Source organism: Puma concolor, chromosome B2 (assembly GCF_028749965.1).
Source record: "Puma concolor isolate L17-30 chromosome B2, mPumCon1.1.hap2, whole genome shotgun sequence".
Classification (NCBI taxonomy): domain Eukaryota; kingdom Metazoa; phylum Chordata; class Mammalia; order Carnivora; family Felidae; genus Puma; species Puma concolor.
Window position 1 is genome coordinate 42,485,838 of NC_141671.1, and position 22,811 is coordinate 42,508,648.

At 43.8% G+C, this 22,811-nt stretch overlaps 2 protein-coding genes across 5 annotated transcripts in view; one reads left to right on the plus strand and one right to left on the minus strand.

The window, feature by feature from the left end:
- The window catches only part of POLH (DNA polymerase eta), a 41,848-nt gene extending 25,061 nt beyond the window's left edge, over positions 1 to 16,787 (plus strand). The window contains exons 5-11 of the mRNA XM_025926022.2: positions 2,267 to 2,436; positions 4,147 to 4,250; positions 5,420 to 5,539; positions 6,300 to 6,423; positions 6,959 to 7,024; positions 10,868 to 11,037; positions 12,755 to 16,787. Coding sequence (XP_025781807.2) covers positions 2,267 to 2,436; positions 4,147 to 4,250; positions 5,420 to 5,539; positions 6,300 to 6,423; positions 6,959 to 7,024; positions 10,868 to 11,037; positions 12,755 to 13,649 — 1,649 coding nt within the window. The 3' untranslated portion in view covers positions 13,650 to 16,787. The remainder of the gene's footprint in view (positions 1 to 2,266; positions 2,437 to 4,146; positions 4,251 to 5,419; positions 5,540 to 6,299; positions 6,424 to 6,958; positions 7,025 to 10,867; positions 11,038 to 12,754) is intronic.
- Positions 1 to 22,811, minus strand: part of GTPBP2 (GTP binding protein 2) — a 26,303-nt gene continuing 3,492 nt past the window's right edge. For 2 of the 4 annotated variants that reach the window (XM_086706932.1, XM_025925581.2), the window contains exons 3-12: positions 22,364 to 22,548; positions 21,903 to 22,011; positions 21,509 to 21,706; positions 21,036 to 21,210; positions 20,656 to 20,875; positions 20,110 to 20,245; positions 19,717 to 19,775; positions 18,938 to 19,109; positions 18,346 to 18,510; positions 16,758 to 18,110 (exon numbers count right to left, since the gene is read on the minus strand). In XM_086706932.1, the coding sequence (XP_086563058.1) occupies positions 17,934 to 18,110; positions 18,346 to 18,510; positions 18,938 to 19,109; positions 19,717 to 19,775; positions 20,110 to 20,245; positions 20,656 to 20,875; positions 21,036 to 21,210; positions 21,509 to 21,706; positions 21,903 to 22,011; positions 22,364 to 22,548 (1,596 nt within the window). In that variant the 3' untranslated portion in view covers positions 16,758 to 17,933. Of the gene's footprint in view, positions 800 to 16,757; positions 18,111 to 18,345; positions 18,511 to 18,937; positions 19,110 to 19,716; positions 19,776 to 20,109; positions 20,246 to 20,655; positions 20,876 to 21,035; positions 21,211 to 21,508; positions 21,707 to 21,902; positions 22,012 to 22,363; positions 22,549 to 22,811 lie in introns of those variants that run through there. The other 2 variants (XM_086706933.1, XM_086706934.1) reach the window with 2 other exon arrangements.

A 22,811-nucleotide genomic window follows, 5' to 3' on the forward strand; every position in this document is an offset into this window, starting at 1 on the left:
AACAGGGGATAAGATGGATAACACTGGTATTTGAGAACATTTCATTCATGGGTATTGTGTAAAATGCATTTAGGGAGAGGGTGGTTTAGGAGTTAAGGTGGTCTGGGAAAGAATGAAGAAAACCTGAATAAAATAGGGTGGGTGGATATGCGAAATGTTTTAAAGTGGGTTTCGTTGACTAAATGGGGAATGAAAGCAAAAGGAAGCCAATATTATTTAACCTTCAAACCTTTAATAGAAATAGGGAGTTGTTGGGGTGCCTGGGTGGCTCAGTCGGTTAAGCATCCAACTTCAGCTTGGGTCATGATCTTGCGGTTCGTGAGTTTGAGCCCCACGTCAGGCTCTGTGCTGGCAGCTCAGAGCCTGGAGCCTGCTTCGGATCCTGTGTCTTCCTCTCTCTCTGTCCCTCCCCTACACACTCTCTGTCTCTCTCCAAAATAAATAAACATTAACAAAATAAAAAATATGGTTATTTAAAAAAGGGAGTTGTTTGGGAAAGGGAATCTTTGAGAAGGAAGATATAATAAATGTTGATTTTAGTTATTTTTAGAAAATTTAGTGAACTATAGTTTGAAACTATAATGAAAAGTTCAAGAAGAGTTATTCTGTAGGGGGGTGGAGATAAGAATTAGAGTTTAGGAGTTTGGGGATAGAAATTAGGATTTGCATGTACTCAGCATAAGCAAATTGAAACATAAGCCTGTAGCAGTTCACCAAAAGAAAAAAGTATATATACAGAGAGGAGGAGGAGGAGAATGTTGCTCAGTATCTACCAGGGTGTTAGAGGAAGAAGACAAGCCTGCAAAGGAGAGAAGCAGCAGTTATCAAGAGTTGGAAAATACTTCCTTCTATGTGCTCATCTTCCTCCTCTATATACATGAACCTTCACTATACCTCCCCATAGTTATTTGAGTGTATTTTCTTGCCTTGTTCATACCTCATTACGCTCTACTTTTTATAATATTTTATTTATTTTTAAGAGAGAAAGAGTGCAAATGGGGGAGGGGAAAAGAGAGAGAGAGACAGAGGATCCGAAGTGGGCTCTGTGCTAACAGCACAGAACCCAGTGTGGGGCCTCAACTCATGAACCATGAGACCATGATTTGAGTCGAAGTCGAATGCTTAAATGACTGAGCCACCCAGGCACCCCTCATTACTGTCTCTTTAAACCAGCATTCCTAGGGCACCCTGGTGGCTCTTTTGGTTAAGGGTCCAACTCTTGGTTTTGGCTTAGGTCATGATCTCATCGTTTGTGGGATGGAGCCCTGTGTCAGGCTCTGTGCTGACAGCACAGAGCCTGCTTGGATTCTCTCTCTCTCTCTCTCTCTCTCTCTCTCTCTGCCCTCCCCCACTCACTCTCAAAATAAACTTAAAAAAAAAAAATGAAATATTTAGGAGTGCCTGGGTGACTCGGTTAAGTATCCAACTTTGGTTAAGGTCATGATCTCGCGGTTTGTGGGTTTGAGCCCCATGTGGGGCTCTGTGCTGATGACAGCACGGAGCCTGGAGCCTGCTTTGGATTCTGTGTCTCCCTCTCTCTCTGCCCCTCCTCCACTCATGCTCTGTCTCTCAAAAAATGATAAACATTTAAAACAATTTTTTAAATAAGTAAATAAATAAACCAGCATGTCTGCATTTTCTATATACCTACCTCCCTTGCTATATATAATCATTTTTTAGGCTTTTCTCAAAACTGACTAGTTCAAAATTGGATAGTAAGATATTTTCAAGGCCCTGAGTCCAAAGCTATATCTAATTTCAATAGCTTATCAGAAGAATAAGACTAGTGTTTCTGATTGGATTTTAGCTACTCATCAGGAGAACCAGTCTCCAAAAATATATAAATACATTTATTTTAAAGTGTGAGTTAATTCTGAATATTTTCTAATTAAGTAACAGGATTCTTGGCAGTGTGCAAGGGAAAGTTGGAGGAAGAAAATTCCAGAAAACCAGAGAGAGAAAACAGATGTACTTTTAAATCAATGATCATGAAAGACAATATGAATATACAATATGTGTTGCATATTAGAACTATAAGGTTCAGCCTATGCTGAAGCTAAGGCTGCTGGAATTGATAGGAAGGAGAAATTGATCTCTTAAGTACTGAGAAATCTTGTAAATGACTGCCATTTTTTTTGTGTGTGTGTGTGAAAATGTACATTCTTAAAGTACCCTGAAATTGAAGCATTTTTCTATTAGATAACACAAATAAAGTCCTGACTCTAAAAAAAAAAAAATGTCTAAATACAACCTTTCAATTTTTCAGAGGAGGTGCGAAAACAAGGCTTATTTCAATGGCTTGATTCTCTTCAGACTGGTAACACCACCTCTCCGGACCTGCAGCTCACTGTTGGAGCAGTGATTGTGGAGGAAATCAGAGCAGCCATAGAGAGGGAGACGGGCTTTCAGTGTTCAGCTGGAATTTCACACAATAAGGTGAAGGCTAGTTATAGGTTTCAAGGCGAAACATAGATATCTGCAGTTAAATACAGCAAGGATGGATATGACTGGGACATTTAAATCATTACGTGTACATTTTGAAATGGGCTTCTATTTAAAATTCATTTTGAGGACCAAATAAATGCGTTCGTAATTCCTTAACAAGGGCAATGTCATTAAACATGCGGTTTCCTAAGAAGCAGGCTGAAAAGTTTGCAGAAAATGCTTATACAGTTGTATCCAAAAGATTTCCTTAATGACTGAACTATCTGTGGAAAGGAGGAGGTTAGTCTTTGCATTTTATATGTGAACCTATTTCTTTTCACTTGCTGAATATCCCTGAATTATCTCATTTCCTTTGTGGAATTGCCTGAGTATTTTCTGCTTTTGCCTATTTCCTCCTTTCTAATGAGAACAATAAGAGAGATGGAATAGTAAAATTTTATTAGTTTGGACCCCTATTTTGACTTAGAGAATAGACAATTGTCAATAATATAGGGGCAGAATAACTGGTTTTCTTTTTAAAGTGCTGTGAGGGTCTGGAATCTTTGTCCCCTTCTGACGAGGCTCAATAATTGGGCAGTGGCTGATTATCCCTGGTTACTACCTTTTCCCCCTTCCTCCAAGAAGAGGAAAGTTGCCAAACTATCCCACAGAGTTTTAGAGGTTTCTTCTGGTTGAGTGAAGGGAGGGGAAACAAAGGTCCCATTGTAGTAATTTGAACAAGACTAAATGTTGCCTAGTAGAAGTTCTAGAGAATCTCTCCAGTGAATTTAAAGGATGATATTATACTTTTCCTACCAATTATAATTTGTGAACTGATACCACTGAAGCATATTCTTTGAAAAGAGTTCTCAAGGACTTAAGGTTTGGGTTTGTTTTGTTGTTTTTTTTCCCCCCCATTTTGAAGCCTTGTTTCTAGTAGAAGATGTTTGCTATTGGAGGATGATTTTGAGATCTCTATCACAGATACTTGAATTATGGTAATCTGTGTTAAATCTAGCACTCAAAATGGATTAACCATTAATCAAGAAATGTAAATCAGGGACACATGGGTGGCTCAGTCGGTTAAGCGTCCGACTTCGGCTCAGGTCATGATCTCATGGTTTGTGGGTTTGAGTCCTGCATCTGGCTCTGTGCTACAGCTTGGAACCTGGAGCCTGCTTCGGATTCTCTGTCTCCCTCTCCCTCTGCCCCTCGCCCACTTGTGCTCTGTCTCTGTCTGTCTCTGTCTCTCTCTCTCTCAAAAATAAATAAACATTAAAAAAAAATTTTTTTTAAAGAAATGTAGATCAATGTGGTAGGGTAAAACAGGTTTGTTTCAGCATTTTCATATGCACATGCCTAGAAATGCACCTTATGTAAGTGTCCTCTGCAGCTTCTCTGGGCTTTTTCCCCTCTTGAAGTGGGAGAACCTTAAGGAATTGATGGGAATGGAAAAAAAAACGACCAAAGGGAAACCGAGAATAGATGTGGAAAGAACAATGAGGATGATGATAGTGGGTCATAGTTTCCACGGAGGATGTTGTGGGACACCAAGGTTTAGAGATGTCTTGAGTTTCTGGTTTTGTTTTTGTTTTTAATGTGGAAACCGTTAGTAACAGCCCTTAAGCTGTGCCTGTGTTTTTATGTGTATGTTAATATTCACCAGCTCTCTGTGTGGGTGAGGTTGACAGTTACAAAGTTTTAATGCTTTCCATGCTCCAGGTCCTGGCAAAACTGGCCTGTGGACTTAACAAGCCCAACAGCCAGACCCTGGTCTCACATGGGTCAGTCCCACAGCTCTTCAGTCAAATGCCTATCTACAAAATGTAAGTATTCACGGAGTACCTTCAGTGTCACTCATATACTTGTGAAAGCACTCTGGTTTCTTCTGTCCCTTATGAGAGATTGGAGCAAGAAAACGTAGGTAACCAGGAAGGTAGAAGAGAGAGAACACAGGAAATTTTGAAAAACACAGACTTTTTTCCTAATGAGGCTTCAATTCTGGATTATCTATGGAAGTTACTTAATCCTGAATTTTAAAAAATGAACTGATTTTTAGCTGTGTCTTTAATTTCCTTCTAGCCTTTTTGTTCAAGTCTGTTACTAAATAACAAAACCAATAGGAATTTTACTTCTTTTTTTTCTTCTAATATCATCCCGAGGTGTTCAGGGCTACCAAACTGCTCCCAAAGTAGGTATGAGAGAAAAATCCAAATAAATGAATAACTAGGCTGTGCATACCAATTGTGTGTCCTTGATAAGGGCTTACACTATTGTTGAAGGGACAAGATGAAGGGACAAGACAGTTCAAAGGAACAGTGAAAGTGCTATTAAGACTATACATGAATATTTGCTAAATGAGTTATACAGGTAGTCATCAGAGTTCAGAGAAGAGAAATCTGAGAAACATTTATGAAAACTGCATGAGATTTTGCCAGATGATAATTGAAGAGCAATTCTGATTTTGATAATGTTTTGAACAGAAAGGGGGGAAAGTATAAGGTATTTGTGGTGAGCTGGGACATAAACCAGGTTAACTGGACCATGTTGGAGAAGATAAGTGATAGAAATAGGACTGAAAAGGTAGGTTGAAGACATATTACAGGAAGCTTTACAGGCAAAGCTTAAGAATTTTTATTATATTCTTAAATATAAAAGGTTTTAGTCATGAAAAAGATTTGTCTTGGCGTTGGAATTTTAATCCCTAAATGGGACAGTAGATCCTGTAAAATTGAAAAATTTTTATACAGTTGACTTTGATAACTAATCAATGACTTTAACCTTTTGTTTATGCTATTGTTAATCTTCCCAGGTCCTAACTCCCAGAGAATTTGAATCATCTAGTCTTATACTAGGAAATTAATAGTTTACAGGAGCAGTACGTGCTCTCATTGTCCCTGAACCCTGTGGAGAGCTACTTACAGAAGCAAAATTTCTTATGTCTGCTGATAACCAGATATTTATGATGTGACCTATAAATTCTTTGTCTTGTTAGCCGTAATCTTGGAGGAAAGCTAGGGGCCTCTGTCATTGAAATCCTGGGGGTGGAATACATGGGTGAACTGACCCAGTTCACTGAATCCCAGCTCCAGAGTCATTTTGGGGAGAAGAATGGGTAAGTGATTCCTAATGTTTTTCAATCATGACCTGTATGGAGATGCTAAAGTCAAACACAGACAAAAGCATCCAGTAAAATTTAGACTTATCTTTAACATTTGTTCCTCGAGATAATTTCTTTGGTTCTTTTGCTTTGAAATGTTAGGTCACTGTGGCCTGTCATTCTAGAGTCGTTTTTCATTTCCCTAAGTAGGTCGATAGGCTTGGATATTTAGAGCATTTCCGTGTGCTGAAATGCTGGTAATTCCTTTAAAACCTTTTTTTTTAAATGTTTATCTTGAGGTGTGAGAGGAGGGGCAGAGAGAGAAGGAGACAGAGGATCCAAGGCAGGCTCTGCACTGACAGCAGCGAGCCCAATGTGGGGCTCAAACCCATGAACTGGAAGATCACTGCCTAAGCAGAAGTCAGACACTTAACCACCTGAGCCACCCAGGCACCCCTCCCTTAAAATCTTTGTATTTAGACTTATACCAAAAAACTTGGGGATATGAGTCAGTGGCTTGCTCAGCACTTTTCCAAAAATACAAATGATGAGTTGGCTTTAAAAAGCACAACCAGTATCCCTCTCCTTGGCAATATATTCCACTAGCATTCATTGGGAAGGGCAGGGGTTCTGTCAGAGGTGAAGTATACTTAATTCTGGACAAATTTTTCCATTTCTATGAAGGAGACAAAAAGGTAGTGCAATGTAGGCATTTTATTTTAACAAGAATTATCATTTGCTTTCACCTTAAACTTTTTTTTCCTGCTTTTATTAGATCTTGGCTATATGCCATGTGTCGTGGGATTGAACATGATCCAGTTAGACCCAGAAAAATACCTAAAACCATTGGCTGCAGCAAGAACTTCCCAGGAAAGACAGCTCTGGCTACTCGGGAACAGGTAGGCAAGCATTCTTGAGAGAACATTGCCTCTTTTGACGGGGTTAGTGGGTAGGTTTGGGTAACTGCAGAACGTTTAGTAAGTTAGACGGGGCCATTCTGTTGTAAAGTATGAAGTTCTTTTTTTGTGTTGAAAATGGACTAAACTTATTATTTTTTCCATGATTTATTTTTTCTATCCAAAAAGAAATAAGATGAAACTGACTGAAATTTGAAATGGAATTACTCATTTTTTTGGTAGATGATAACTTGGAAGGCCTAGGATATTATGCCTCAAGCTTGTGTGTTATTTTTTTTCTCAGAGCTGGAACATGCCTGAAGTTCACCTGATGGCATTCCAGCAGGAAAAGAAAATGAGAATCTTGAGCTAAGGCAGGTCAGAGTACTGAAGGTTTCTATGATCTGTGATCTCTTGGTTATAAGGGAGACATTATTGCACACTTACATTTGTGGGAGAATTGAACAAATCCTCCATCTCGTACTATAATAAACCTAGAATTTTTAAATGAAAGATTAAAGTCTCAACACTTTTTTAGGTACAGTGGTGGCTTTTGCAATTAGCCCAGGAACTAGAGGAGAGACTAACCAAGGACCGAAATGATGTAAGACTTTCTTTCTTTATACTTTCTTTCTTTATTCTTGGGGTGAGTTTGGGGATTTATTTATTTATTTATTTATTTATTTATTTTTCAACGTTTTTTAGTTATTTTTGGGACAGAGAGAGACAGAGCATGAACGGGGGAGGGGCAGAGAGAGAGGGAGACACAGAATCAGAAGCAGGCTCCAGGCTCTGAGCCATCAGCCCAGAGCCTGACGTGGGGCTCGAACTCCCGGACCGCGAGATCGTGACCTGGCTGAAGTCGGACGCTTAACCGACTGCGCCACCCAGGCGCCCCGAGTTTGGGGATTTAAATACCGGTTGTTGTGTATCTTAAGGAGTAGAAACAAAGATACAAAAAGATACCAGACTAGGAAGTTTTAAGAAATCTTTTGGGGCTCCTGTGTGGCTCAGTTGGGTGAGCGTCCGCCTTCAGCTCAGGTCATGATCTCACAGTTTGTGAGTTTGAGCCCTGCATCAGGCTCTGTGCTGACAGCTCAGAGCCTGGAGCCTGCTTCAGATTCTGTGTCTCCCTCTCTCTCTCTCTCTCTCTCTGCCCTGCTCCTGCTCTGTCTCTCTCTCTCAAAAATAAAAAAAAATTTTAAAAAAATCTTTTTTCTTTCATAAAATTCAGCATAAGATCTGAGTATCCCATCTCCCTCATTGCCATTTGCCTCTACTCTTTTGTATATTCCTTATTTAACCCCTCCTACAATCCTGAATATACAGTGGATCTTCATCAGAGTACAAAGCCATTAAATAAGACACTCAGGGATTAGACTGTAAATTATTGGAACTTGCAGTCCATGTGACAAAGTAGTGCTGGCAGTTTTAGAGACAGCGCATGAAGTCAAAGACTTGACATCTGATTAGTTTCTTTATCCTCTCCTTTAAATCAAATAGCTTTATTGATATTTTACATACCATAAAATTCACCCATTTACAGTACACAGCTCAGTGGTTTTAGGACTTTCCAGAGTTGTTCAGCTATTCCACAATCAATTTGAGAACATGTCATCACCCAGAAAAGAGATCTATACCCATTAGCAGTTACTTAGCCCTAGGAAACTGCTGTTGTGCTTTATCTTCATACACTTCTTCGGGACATTTTATATAAGTGGAAGAATGCAGTATGTGGCCTTTTGACTTGCTTGAAATCTTTTGGTTAACATATTTTCAAGGTTCACTCATACTGTAACATGTATCAGTATCTTTTTCCCTTTTATGAATGAACAATATTCTATTATATGGATATATTTTGTTTATCCTATTCATCAGTGAGTGAAAATTTGAGTTGTTCCTACTTCTTGGCTGTTATGAACAATGTTGCTGTAAACATGCATGTATAGATTTTTGGGTAGACATGTTTCATTTCTCTTGGGTAAATGCCTAGGATTAGAATTGCTGGTTCACATGGTAACTATGTTTAGCATTTTGAGGAGCTATCAGACTTACACTCCTAGCAGTGTAAAATTAATTTTACTATCTTTGTTACTGTCTTTTTATTTTAGCCATACTAGTGGGTGTGAAGTGGTATCTCACTGCGGTTTTCAGGTGCTTATTGGCCATTTTCTTATCTTCTTTGGAGAAATTTATCAAGATCCTTTGTCCATTTTCTTTAAAAAAAATTTTTTTTTTAACGTTTGTTTTTATTTTTGAGACAAAGAGAGACAAAGCATGAACGGGGGAGGGTCAGAGAGAGGGAGACACAGAATCTGAAACAGGCTCCAGGCTCTGAGCTGTCAGCACAGAGCCCTATGCGGGGCTCATCATGACCTGAGCCGAAGTCGGCCGCTTAACCGACTGAGCCACCCAGGCGCCCCATCCTTTGCCCATTTTTGAAGTGGTTGTCTCTTCATTATTGAGTTTTAAAAATTCTCTATCTATGTATATATTATATATATATTCTCTCTCTATATATATTATACTCTATGTAAGTCCCTTGTCAGATATTTGTTTTGCAAATATTTTCTCCCATTCTGTGGGTTTTTTCACTTTCCTGATGGTATTGTTCGATGTGTTCTCTCATGTTTCAGCATCTAGGGGTCCTACAGGTCAACTGTATACTGTCAGAAATCATCCCAAACTACCCGTTTGCCCCTTGTGGTGGTGAAATGTTTGTTCTTGGGTGGGCAATCCCAGTTGTGTTATGGGCCAATTTGCCTTTGCCCACTAGGTGTCGCTCCGTTCTCATTTCTCTTTATAAGCCTTCATGCAACACAGTGGGGACCCCTGAAAATCTCTTTCTCTTTAACCTTAAAAGGATTTTATGTCAAAAGTAATTCTGGACATAGAAGATCCTTGCCACTTCACTGTTTAAAGTATTCTAGTGGTTTCCCTTCATACTTAAGTCTTGTGTAGACTTAATTTTGTATTTTTATTTTGTCATGACCAAAATGATTTCGTCCCTGGCTACTTCTCTGGCCTTATCTCCTGTCCTGTCCCCCTTCCTTCTCTGCTGTAGCCTCTACCCCACTGGCAGCCTTCCCTTTTATTTAACACACCAAACTCCCACGTTAGCAGTTTTGTTCTTGCCATTCCTTCAGCCTGGAGAATCTTTCCTCATATATTCTTAAAATTTCCTCTCTTGCTTTATTCAAGTCACCTTCTTCAAGAGACCTTCCCAACTACCCCATCACATCAGCAGCTTTAATCACTCTCTTCCTTACTCTGCTTTTTCTCATAGAAATACAGGGGCGTTGGGTGGCTCAGCATCCAACTCTTGGTTTCGGCTCAGGTCACGATCTCAACAGTTCGTGAGTTCAAGCCCCACGGTGGGCTCTGTGCTGATGGTGCAGAGGCTGCTTGGGATTCCTGCTCTCTCCCCCTCGTCTCTGCCCCTCTCCCACTTGTACTCAGTCTGTCTCTCTCTCAAAATAAATAAACTTAAAAAAAAAAGAAAATAGAAATTTCTTATTTCTATTACATGCCTACTTGTTTATTTTCTGCAGTTCCTATTACAAGACAAGACCCATGAGGGCCTGAACTTTATTTTGTTCTCTCCTATGTCTCTTTGGTGTAGTTGATACATGGTTTTAGCCAATTGCCTATTTCTATTCTCTGAAGATAAATTCTTATGAACTGTATTTATAAAACGTACAAAAATACAAAATACATTTTTACCCAACAAAATATTTGCTGCTGTTGGCTTGTTTGCCTTAGGGGTATTTCTTCTCACCACCATCTCCTGATTCTGGAGGATCCCTATGTAGACTTTTCGCCTTCTTATATTTCTGCCTCTTGACCTTTATTTCTTAGTTTGCCTTGCATCAATAGTGTTCATTTGGATGTCTAGACTTCACTGAAAATTGGGTCAATGATCTTGCTTTCTAGAGGCAAGCTCACTACACTGTATCTTCTATAGACAGGGTATAAGGAGGAGGTGCTAATGGAAACTTCTGTGCTTAAGTATAAGAGCATCACCAGCAGATTAAATAATAGACCTACTACTCAATCTTGACATCCTAGCTTGGATCTTCCTCTCAGACAATTACTTAAATGAATCTTTCCCTCAGTCACAAAATAGAATAAGTATTTGTTATAATCTTCCTGCATAGACAGCACAAAAAAACATTCAGGGAAAGAGTTTCCATTTTCATTTATTCTGTCCTGTTCCCATCACCTGTCAAAATATCCTAGATATGCTAATATTTCATCCTTCAATTCTGTCTGCTCCAATTACTTCTTGCACTAAGAAACAAGCATAAAATATTAAAAAAAAATTAAACATGACTATTTCCAAACCATTTCGTCACCCTGGTTCTTTTAATTTCCTCTCAAACAATTCAATATATAGAACCCAGATGCTCACAGTAACTTTCTGGTCTCAATCCTTTTATACCCACAGAATGACAGGGTGGCCACACAGTTGGCTGTGAGCATTCGTGTACAAGGAGACAGACGTCTCAGCAGCCTACGCCGCTGCTGTGCCCTTACCCACTACGATGCTCACAAGATGAGCCGTGACGCATTTGCTGTCATCAGGAACTGTAACACTTCAGGAATCCAAACTTGCTGGTGAGTTTAATTCCAGCTTGTCTTCTCAGAAGACACTTGTACCCTGTCTTTCTCTAAAATTAGTGGGTATATAGCTTTCCAGCTGGGGTAGGTTCTTGATGACTCTGGCTAGTGGGACCTATCACAGAGAGGAATGGAAGAAAACAGCACACCAGAAACAAGGCAGCTTGCCTACAGCTTCTTTGCCTGCCTTTGGTGCATTTCAGTTCAGGGGTGGGTTCCAGAGGCAGAATAATCCAGTACTATCCCCCCCTTTGCTGCAGTCAGGAGGAACAAGCAATGGCATGTGGGAGTATAGAAACTCAAGTTTCAAGGATCTTGAACTTGGGAATTTCAGCACTTAATTGTTCTATCTTAAAAACATCTTCCTTGACAATGCAAGCGACCTATGTTCATTGATAATCTCAATCTAACATCCCAACTCAGTTACAAGCTCCGCTGGTATAAAACCAAATGTCGTATTACATTTGACTTCATTTGGTCATGAAAAATAACCAAATATATGATTGGAACGTGTTCATTTATTGTTCAGATATTAATGATTTTCAGTATTGGGATCTTCTATTTATTTATTTAACATAGCCTATTACATTGAGAAAAGTATTCCTAATTCACAACGGAAATATAATTTTGTGGGAAACATAAATTGGTTGTTTACTTATAGATCTATACTAGAGATTGTAAAAAATAATAAAGGAAAGAAAAGAAAAAAAAAGGTTTCATTGAACACCTAAGTTATTGCTTATCTAAACATGTGGATACTACTGTTGTTTGTGCAGACCTACAATACGATGGGGTCTCTAAAGCTGGAGTCCTTTGTTCTTTATTTGGAATAATTTATTTAATTTATACTTCCTTATATATATGTTTATTTTCAAATATTGAACAGTTTCACTGAACCAAATGATAAATTATGATACTATGTTCATATGAAACCTTATAAATTAACAGACTCTAACACTTACCAGGAGTGTGAAACCTATTGACAGGGAAGCATCAAAATGATATGATTGTAAGACTGTCCAGAGCATGAAACCAGAGGATAGTGATATATTGTTATAATAATTTTAAAACAGCACTTACTCCTTACCTTGTCGAGGGATTAATCTGTTTATAAAAGCACATTTTATCTTCTGAAATTCAACTCATGTGAAAATGTATTTGAGTAAACAAAATGAGTAACTTTGTGACAGGATTTTTTTGAAATGTTTCTGAGACTAAGATAGGTAATCCCAGTTGTGGGATTTCATGCTCTAGAAATTTGAGTTGAAAGTCTGTCAAAATTAGGGTTAGATGGTGTCCTCTTTAAAAACAGAATGTTATGGCTAAGAGGATTTTTTTAAGGGACTTTCCAGTCTGAATACTCTAAAGCTTTTTTATTGCCCTGAATAAAATTTCTTGCCTCAACCCAGGATTATAGCTGTTTTTACATATGTTATGACATACCTTATGAATACCTAGCAGTCAGAGGATCCAGTTTCTATGTCTGACCTGGTTAGATGTTCACCAAATCAGCAGTTCTCAAGATGTGGTCGTAGGCCAGCAATATCCGCATCACCCAGGAACTTGTGAAGAGTGCCTATCCCAGGTCTACTGAATCAGTATTAATCTGATACCCTAATATTTAAGAACCATAAATCCTAGAACCATAATCCCAGTCATTTACAAACTGAATCTGTGACCTGGTGCTAATCTTGTTCCTTTACTTTCTATACAGGTCTCCTCCCCTCACAATGCTTTTCCTCTGTGCTACCAAATTCTCTGCCTCTGCCCCTTCATCTTGCACAGACATCACCACCTTCTTGAGCAGCGACCCAAGTTCTCTGCCAAAGGTGCCAGCTACCAGTTCAGAAGCTAAGACCCAGGAATGTGGCCTGGCAGGGACAGCCACTAAGAAAGCAGCCACTTCTCTGGAATCATTCTTCCAAAAAGCTGCAGAAAAGCAGAAAGTCAAAGAAGCTTCAGTGTCATCTCTTACTGCCACTCCCCAGGCCCCCACGAGCAATTCACCATCCAAGCCCTTGTTACCTTTCCAAACCAGTCATGCTACAGGAACCGAGCCCTTCTTTCAGCAGAAGAGTCTACTTCTAAAGCAGAAACAGCTTAATAATCCTTCAGTTGTCTTCCCTCCACAAAATCCCCAGTCCAGCCCTAAAAAGTTAACAAACTCTTTTCCAACAGAATATCCAGATTGCACCCCCATCTGTCAAGCAGTATTGAAGGTGGGATCCTCTAAAACAACTCCTGCAGGGATGGATTTGGCCCAGAATAGCCCAAGCAGTCTTGCTTCCGTAACTTCCACGTCTGCTCCGGAGGTGGCTCAGAAGTCAACTACTACCCCAAGTCCTGTGGCAGCTGAGGACCAAGTGCCCTGTGAGAAGTGTGGCTCTCTGGTGCCTGTATGGGAAATGCCTGAACATACGGACTATCATTTTGCATTGGAGTTACAGAAATCCTTTATGCAGTCCCACTCCTCAAACTCACAGGTTGTTCCTGCCAGTTCTCCTCAGGGCAAAAGAAATCCCAAGAGCCCTTCAGCCTCCAGTAATAAACGCCCTAGGCCTGAGGGCATGCAGACATTGGAATCATTTTTCAAGCCGTTAACACACTAGTGCTGCCCTCAGGCTTGCTGCAGGGTTTTAATATTTTACCTGTAAACTAGGAGATGGAAATGTGTTTACTTCTCAAGGAAACCTGTAACTTTTATACAAGAAAAATAATCCAGTTAGATGCTGAGTTAAGACCCCCATCTCTTCACGGGCATGGATTCTAATTCCATTGCTGACAGAGATGTAAAAACGGACTTATCTTGCAGAGATACAACTGCTCGGAGTTTTTAATCATTAAAGTTTAGGGACGCAGTGTCGGTAAAAATGTGTGGGCCTTGAAGCCCACGAGAGGCACTTTCTTTTTCATCGGTAAAACTGATATATCTTACTGATTATTGGAAATCAAAGACAAGGTACTTAAAGTCTGTAGCTTAAAGATTGGAACAGAAAAGTAATGGAGAAAAAACGTTTTCAAAAGATTTTTCCTCAAGCTCTGCGACAGGGGCAGTTTAGATAACGCTTTGACCAAATGTGAGGTTTGAGAACGTGAGGTAAAGGCCTAACACCCTAAAGTGGTAACTAGTTTAGGGCAGGGCTCTATACACAGAAGCTACTCAATAAATACTGAATTTCATACAAGTAAACCCTATTATGACCACAATTTTAGCCACTGGTCCTTCTATCTCTTGTGTTTGGTCTAATGTAGAATGAGAGTGCTTGTGGACTAGTTCAGGAACTCTGTTTAGATCGGGTAAGTCATGATCAGAACTAGATCCTCTCTGGGATCTTGCTAGTTAGGGCACCTAGATGGCTCAGATGGTGACTCCTGATCTCAGGGTTGTGAGTTCGAGCCCATGCTGGGTGTAGAGATTACTTAAAACTAAAATCTTAAAAAAAAAATTATCTTGCTGGTCTGAGTGTGATTTTGAGGAGCAGGAGCATCAGCATTATCAGGGAACTTCTAAGAAATTGTCTCAGCCTCACCTTCACCCGTACTGACCCAGAATCTGTATATTAAAGATTCTCCAGGGTGTTTGAGGACTATTGATCTAGAAGATGCCAATGGCAAGCCAGGTTTGTAGAGGGCCATGACATTTCCTTAAACCCTAAAGTACAAATGTGAGGTAGTGCTTGGCTTTCAGGGTCACTGGCATGTTCATCTCTTTCCTTTTGATGTTTGAATATTTAGCTTAGGGCTTATCGTAGCTTTCTGCACTTGTCCATGCTGATAATTCCATTTTCTTTTCTTTTTCTTGGTTTTAGAGAGTGCGCGAGCAGGGTAGAGGTGGGGGGATAGAGGGAGAGAGAGTATCTTAAGCAGGCTTTATGCTTAGCACGGAGCCTGTCTCAGGACTCAATCCCACGACCCTGGTATCATGACCTGAGTCGAAATCAAGAGTCAGACGCTCAGCCAACTGAGCCACCCAGGTGCCCTTACAGTACTGTATTCTTAATCTCTGTTCTTATATGTGGGAAGTCAGCTTTTTTGATATAGGAAACCTTGAGTCACACAGAGAACCCAACCGAAGATGAGCTGAATTAGGTGGTGTGTTGGGGGAAGTGGGTAGGAAGAATGGTGTACACATCCCATCTCTCATATGTACACAAAAACCAACTGCTTTTAAAGCTTGTTTATAAATTAGGGGTCTGTATTTAGTTTGAAGAAAGTGGGGAGCATTTGAAAACCCTGAGTCTAGCAGGAAACTCTCTTCAAAACTATCTTCTTTTGAGGTAGTTGAATGCTGTGTACCATGGCCCTTTCCCTGCTAGATTTATAGTTTCCTGAAGGCAAGAATTCTTGCACATAATAGGTACTTGATATTCATTGGATGAAACATATGAAGTAAGCAATTTTAGATGATTACCAGAACTGGAACAGTAAAAATGTACATACAGCTGATGGGGGTGAGGGGCTGCCTTACACATCTTTTTATCCTCCTAAACATTCCATTGATGTAGCAAGGTATAGCTCAGTGGTTCCTGAAGATATCTCATTAAATACTGAGATCATTTTCTAAAATTTCCTTTCTTAATCCAGTGAAAAGTTTGTTTTGTTTTGTTTTTTAAAGCCTAAAAAAGCAATACTCTCCTTTGGGTACTGTACAGATCAAGTGAAACAAATTTTTAACACTTTGCTTGATTGGAAAGAGAAATTGTGAGTAGAAACTTTAGTTTCACTGGACTTATAAGAGGCCAAGATGGGCGGGAGTAGTGAGTTACCAGTAACAACAATACAAGCAGCACACCTATTTTCTTGGAAATGCCAACCCTGCCCCAGCATAGTGGCAATAAGCCCATGGAGGTACGAGCAGACGGACATGCAAAGGTCAGTGTTGGTTGAAAGCTATAGTACCTTTTTTGCTGAACACAAGCTTTTCTCATAGCCGTTTATCAGCAACTGTACAGACGGAAACGAACCGCTCTTAGTCCCCGACACAGGAGGAAGTTCTTCAACCACAGGCTACTTATAGTAGCCAGTCAAGCCAGTGGTATTTTTAAAAGCAGCAGAGCTTGAATAGTTAAGGAAGCTTTTACTTTAATACCCTGGAGACAGAATGCCTCGCTGGACATTGGGCCACATTTATCATTAAATTTCTTTTGCAAGGATCACTGCTCAAAATGCAGTCCCATCAAACATGACCATCAGGTACTCTGAACACAGAAACACGAAAAAACGACTCAGGTGTGGCCAGGTGGTTCCAAGAAGCCAATTTAGGCTATGTAAACCTCACTTCGAGCTTTTCTGCATTGCTAGGGAGAGCGTGAGGGCCAGATTAACGTGACTCTTAAATTCCACTCTTCATTAAGTAGCTCACACGCTAATCTCCACATCTCTGACATGGCACAGAAGTGGGCTCCTCATCACTGTGACCATAGCAAGTGGCCAACTCCTCAAGTGCGGGCTGGTTACCTGTCTCAGCTGAAAAGGCAGCGGTTTCACTTTCTATTCTGCTTGCTCAAGAGTAATGCAAATAAGCCAGAATACCCAGGTCACAATACTGGAACGCTGATCGCATGGGAGGGACAGGAAAGGGAGAATGGTAAATGATACCAGATGGGCTCTTTTCTCCATCCAGGGCTCAGTGGTGCTAGGGTTTCACTTGTCTCTAATCCTGAAGAGGAATCTAGCTCTGGAAGCTGAGCCCGTATCTTAAGCATAAGCACAGTGTATTCAATAAAACATTTTTATTCTGTACAATATATATGTGTGTATTTAAATATATATATGTATGTATATATTTATATTTATATTTATATATATATGTATATGCAGAGAAACCTGAACCAACAAATCCCTGAGTCCGGGGAACCCAGGACATTAACAAAGGGAAAGGAAGGAGTCCATGCCCTAAAGTGTAGGAAATATGGCAACATCTTTCCCTTTCCCCCAGGCTCCCTGCAACAGAGGGAGGATTTAACATGGGAGCAGGAAGGGTGGAGGGGGTAAAGGATGGCAGGATGGGGAGCTGTGGGTCAGGTCCCCAGTCACTAGTCTGGGAAAGTAAAACACTGTTTGATCCAGCATTAAAACCAATAAATCACTGCAGAGGAAGGGACAAGACTGATTGACATGCAGCTGACCTTCGGTATGCCAAGCCTCAGCTCGGCAGCCCCACTCCTGGGCCAGCACAACAAATAGCACCTGTGGGGCCTATGAGCAGAAAAATGGAGAATGGCCCTTGAGTGAAGGGAAGGGAGACAAAGCTGAGGAACAGACCTCATGTCTCAGCACAAGGTGGGAGCACTGCCCCTGTGCCATTTCTTCAGACTCTGGGCCAAGACCTCATGTCTCAGCACAAGGTGGGAGCACTGCCCCTGTGCCATTTCTTCAGACTCTGGGCCAGCTGGGCCAGCTTCAGACCCGGGAGCAGCTGTCTTTTGTCCACAGTCAAGTAGAGATGGGCAACTTACATGGCCTTGAGAAGAGGTATACAAAAAGGAGTGCTTTTGAGGACCACCCCCAGTTGTTGTGACAATTCCTGAAGTGCAGGGACCACACCGGCAGATCATGCCCAGTCCAGACAGTGGGGCCAAGGTGGTGGTGGTCAGCTCCCTCCGGTAGACAGGCCGTGGAGTTCCCAGGGTTGATGAGCCAACCAGGTGGACACAAAGCTGCTGAGCACTGCCCTGAATTCTCCTGTCTTCTTGAGAACCTCAGGACTGCCCATCCCTGGCCACAACAAGCTTGGCACCTCTCCAGAAAGGTGGCAGGGAGCAAGGGGCAGAGAGCACCGGTCTCTCCCTAGCCTATTAACACACAGAGCCGCCAACAGCGGGGGCAGCATGGCCAAAAGTCACCTTATATATTGTGGGGACGGCAGTAGAGCTGTGCCTGCCTGGAGGAGTTCAGAAGCCCATGTTGGCCTGGGCCTCTCCTGCTGCAATGGCTTGCACATCAGTGACATGGCCGATGCCCTTGGTGACACCCTCCCGGAACAGCAGCTTGGCGCCCACCTTCAGGTACTCTGGGTGTTTCAGGAAGCGGAAACGTACCACTGCCTTCTCCCCTGTCCGCAGCTTGTCCTGCAGCAGATATGCCGTCACGGGTCCTGGGCAGTACCTCCCATCCCATTCTCTACCAGCCTTGGCTCTCCACCCTCAGGGGCCTATCAGGCTTCTACCCACCCAGAGTGGGGCTTTGTCCCCTTTACGGGATCAGGGAATTCTCTAGGAGTCTGGGGCCAGGTCTCCTTCCTTTCTGGAGGCAGAAGAATTATGACTTTCCCCTGGAAAAACAGCATGGCTGGGTCCCTCTCACCTTGGCATGGATCTTTTCCACCACTGCTGTCTGACGTACGTTGCCCACATGTACTGTCACCTGGAAGCCTCGCCGGAACGTGGTGGCATGGAACAGTAGAACTATCTCTGCCTCGAACACTGAGCAGATGGTGGGATTCATCTCGGGGCTCACCATCACCATGCCCTGGGGAGGCACAGCCCCCAGACCAAGGGCAGACCTTGCATTAGTCTCTCCCTCCCCCACCACCCTCACACCCTTTCCAGCTCCCGAATTTCCTCTTCCTCTAGGACTTCAAACACAAAGACCTCAACAGACAATATTCAAAACTCTCCACTTAAAACCCTTCCTTATCCCTCCCACGTCCTCTAATCCTTCTGCTAATGTTTAGTATTTGTAAGGTCCTGGATATTCAGGTTGCACGACAACGATCCATATTTAAGTATCCTGGGTATTCTAAGCCTTTTTCAAACAGTCTGTGGAACCAGCTTCTTGGGTTAGAGACTGTGTTTCCTTTGAGTTCCTCTGAAGCATCTTAGGTGCTTCTCATTCAAGCAGCCAGTGTCCCAGGCACTTCTCTGTGTTCCCTCTGCAACCCATCCTCCCACCTCACCTTGCGAAGAAGTGCACGGTCAAAGTCCCCGAGGGCCAACGTAGCAGCCTGACCAGCTCGCAGCACACGACAGGCAGAGCGGTTGCGTTGGATGCTGCATACTCTCAGCTCCAGGAAGCAGCCATCGTCCGTGGGGCCCACTACCAGCTGGTCTCCCTCACGGCAAATCCCACTGTAGCCCAGAGGGCAGGTGGCACAGCATCAGCCTAGGCACCCCCCCACCCAACCTGCTTCTCTGTGAGGGTCACCCAGAACATTCTTTCCCTTCTAAGGCTGACTCCCTCAGGTGGGGGGGAAAGACCCTAAACTCTGGCATGTAGGCAGGGGAGAGGCCCAGTTCAAGGTTCAGACTCTGAAGGCTAATACCTGGAAAGGCCAGTAGTGATGGCTAGAGAGATACCTGCTGCTTTGACACTGAGTACCTGGTCCCTGAAAGAGCAAATTATTCCCTTGGGTTTCACTCTCTGCTTTGAAAAGAGTCTTAAGAGATCTTTTATTTTCCTACATGCAAATGAAGTCAGTTGAATACATCTGGGGCTCAAGACCCACATTTCTCCCTCAGGGGCCGGGAGATGCCCAGTGAGCAGCAATACTGCTTGTTCCCTCGTGAACCAACAGACTAGCTTTTTCTAGCTCTTCTCATTGTGACAGCCCAATCCAGAAACAAGCACATAGTTTGAAGGGCTCTGTTCAACTCCAGGGTCCTTAAGGCTATGACCCAGCATATGGGTATGTGAGGGCTGAATGCGGTAGGCAGCAAGCAAATCAAAGCAATTCACCTGGAAAGTGTTCCTCCAACAACAGTCCCCACCTCTGGTACTGTGTAGATTTCATCCACCTGAAGCCAAAGAAAATGCTATCAATGGCCAGCCAAGCCCAAAATCTCAAAACAGGCTCAGGGCTCAGTCAGAAATAGTCCCTCCCAGGGGCGCCTGGGTGGCTCAGTCAGTTGAGCGTCTGACCTCCGCTTGGGTCATGATTTCACTGTTCATGAGTTCAAGCCCCACATCAGGGTCTCTGCTGTCAGCACAGAGCCTGCTTCAGATCCTCTGTCCTCCCCCACTCCCTCTGCCCCTCCCCTCCTCACATGCATGCTTTCTCAAAAATAAAAAGAAACAGTGCCCCCCCCCCCCAAGTTCCTCAGCTCACTGCCTGTTCAGGTGGCCAATTACCTGAAACTCTGTCAGCTGCTGCATGAGTTCCTCCTGCTCCTTGCTGTTGGTAAGTGGTGGCAAGATATTCAGAAAGACTTTGAGCAGGTCCAGACTCTCTCCAGACACGCTGGACAGTGTGAAGATAGGAGTGACACTGTAAAGGAAGGCAGCGAATGGACAGATAAGGAAACTTCTAACAGGAAGCAGAGGCTAGAGCTCCATGCGTGCAAAAGTGAGCTTCTGGGGCAGGGGTACCTCTCTCCTATCTGCTCACCTTTTCAGGAGCTGAATCCTCTGTCTGTGAGCCAGCCAAGGAGTGTGGCTCATGAGGCTTATCTCAGGGACCAAGGGAGACAGCGAATGCCTGGCATAGCATTTTGTCTCCTGGGTTCCAGGCACTAGCAAAGCTCCAGGCTGGCTACCACAGACTCCCTCCCACAATGCCAACCAGAAAAACCACAGAACTGAGCCAGAACTGGTCTGGACCTGGGGTGGCACACCACACCCTGGGGCCCCATGGCAGCCTTCCCTGTGGATCAGGGCTCTGGGGTGAGAAAGGCTTACTTGGGTGACTGGGCAAACTGTTGGGCAGCCGTGACAGCATCATCCTCGGAGGTGACCAGCATGGGGACCTTGTGACAGCCAGGCTGCTTGAGGACCCGCTCTAGCTGTCGTACCGTCCTCTCCACTGTGGTCTTGGCACACAGGTCCACCTTGCTGACCACGATGAAGAAGGGCACTTTCAGGGCCAGGGCTAGCCCCAGATGTTCCCTTGTGGTGCCAGCTGCCTCAGAGAAGGAAGGCGGGCAGTAGGAGAAAAGGGTGAGAACATGGGAGGGAGCAGAGGGAACAGGAGAGTTTGTCTGGCTCCCAGATTTGAGGAGGCCCAGGGTAGGAGAGTCAGCACCCCCCTCCAGCCCCGTCCCTGCCCCGATGCCTCGTACCAATCCCAGTGTTAGCACTGACGAGGAGCAGGGCGCAGTCAGGGCAGTATGAGGTGAGGCCAAAGATGGTGGTGTGTAGGTACTTGTGGTGGCCTGCCAGGTCGATGAAGGTGATCATCTTGGAGCTGCTTTCACAGATCTCTTCTGCCGTCCGTGAGTCACTGTAATTCACCACCTGGCCCAGAGCCCAGGGCTCTCAGTGCCCCCTGCCAGCCTCCCCAACCCTTTAAGAGTTGCCAGGACCTAAACCGGTCGCTGGGTGACCCTGCCTCTTAACCCTGAGCCCCATATCTGATTTGATTCAGCTGATTCCCCATTTGTTTTCTAAGGAGACAGAGCTTGTTCAGTGCCCTCAGGGTCGTCTTCTACACTACTCCGACAAGTCTCCACACTCTGCCCTCGGACTCTGTCCTTCACCACTACCATCCCATCCTCAGAGTCTGGCCCCACTGGGTCCCGCTGATTTCATGCACCTCTCCCTTGCTGTTAAAGCCCAGGATCTCGAAGCTGATGCTGGAGGTTCGGCCAGACTGAATCTCATGCAGGTGGCGGAAAAGGTTGAGTCGAGCCCGGCCCCGCCCATTGTCCAGCTCTCCCTGGGTCAGGACTCCAAGCAGAGTCGACTTCCCTGAGTCCACATTGCCCAGGACGGCCACACGGAGGTCTAGGAACTGTGGATGAATTGCCAGAGGTAAGGGCTCCAATCCCTTACATCGCTCCATGGATGGTTGAGTTAAGGGCAGTGACACTCCCTGGGGACCAAATAACGACCTGGACACCCCCAGGTTCCCGGGCCAGTGAACAACCTGCCACCAGAGGCCCTCCTGGGAGCGTGGGCGTGAGAGATAGGGAAGGGTGTGTGCTCACCTGTTGGTTGTCAGGGACCTTTCGTACCAGCACCTCGGTAATCTTCCGGGGCATGTCGCTGTCATAATCCACTTCTCGCTCCCGGAGAACAGTGATGTCTGCCCCGACCCTGTCATCACAAAGCCATACTGCCACACCTCAACTTTATTCTCCTGCCCCCACCTTCCGCCCTCTGGACCAAATGGCCTTCCCACACTTCCCAAACACCCTACTTCACTTCTTATCACCCTTCAATCTATCCTACATCCTTTGAAACAAACAAATCTTAAATCAAGGAGCAAAAAAGCCTAGGTCCAACATGGAGGAGCCCAGAACACTAGCCTTCCCTACTTTAGCCTTTTGTCAAGAGTAGGCAGCAGAGGGAAAGTCCCTCCTTGGCCCCTCGGGCCCAAGATAACTGGGTATTCACAGGTCTTCTCCAGAGGCGGGTGAGGAGAACCGAGGGAGAATGGGAAGCATACTTCTCTGCCATCCGGTGTAGGGTCTTGAGGGATGCCCGCATCTCCTCCTCGGCCAGCCCCACCAGCAGCCCATTGTCCTCTACCCCAATCTGGTAGACAGCCTCACCGCGGCCCTCCTGGAGCCGCCACTTCATCTGTGTCACCAGGTGCTCAAAGCGGTACTGGGATGGATTCACCAGCTTCAGCTTAGGACAGGCGAGGTATCGCAAGAAAATAAGGTCAGAGATACTCCTCCTAAACCCACGTGCTTCCCACCTGTCCTGCTCCAAGGACCAAGACCTTCCCTTCCTCCTTAACTGCCCCCCGCCCCCCATCCCTGGCCTCTTCTAACAGTCAGTCCCCCTCCATCAGAATGAGGTGCAGGGCCCTTACCCTGAATCATATTCCTAAACTGCTATAGATAATGAAATTGAAAGGATCTCAGAAAAATCACGCCCCCCCCCCCGCC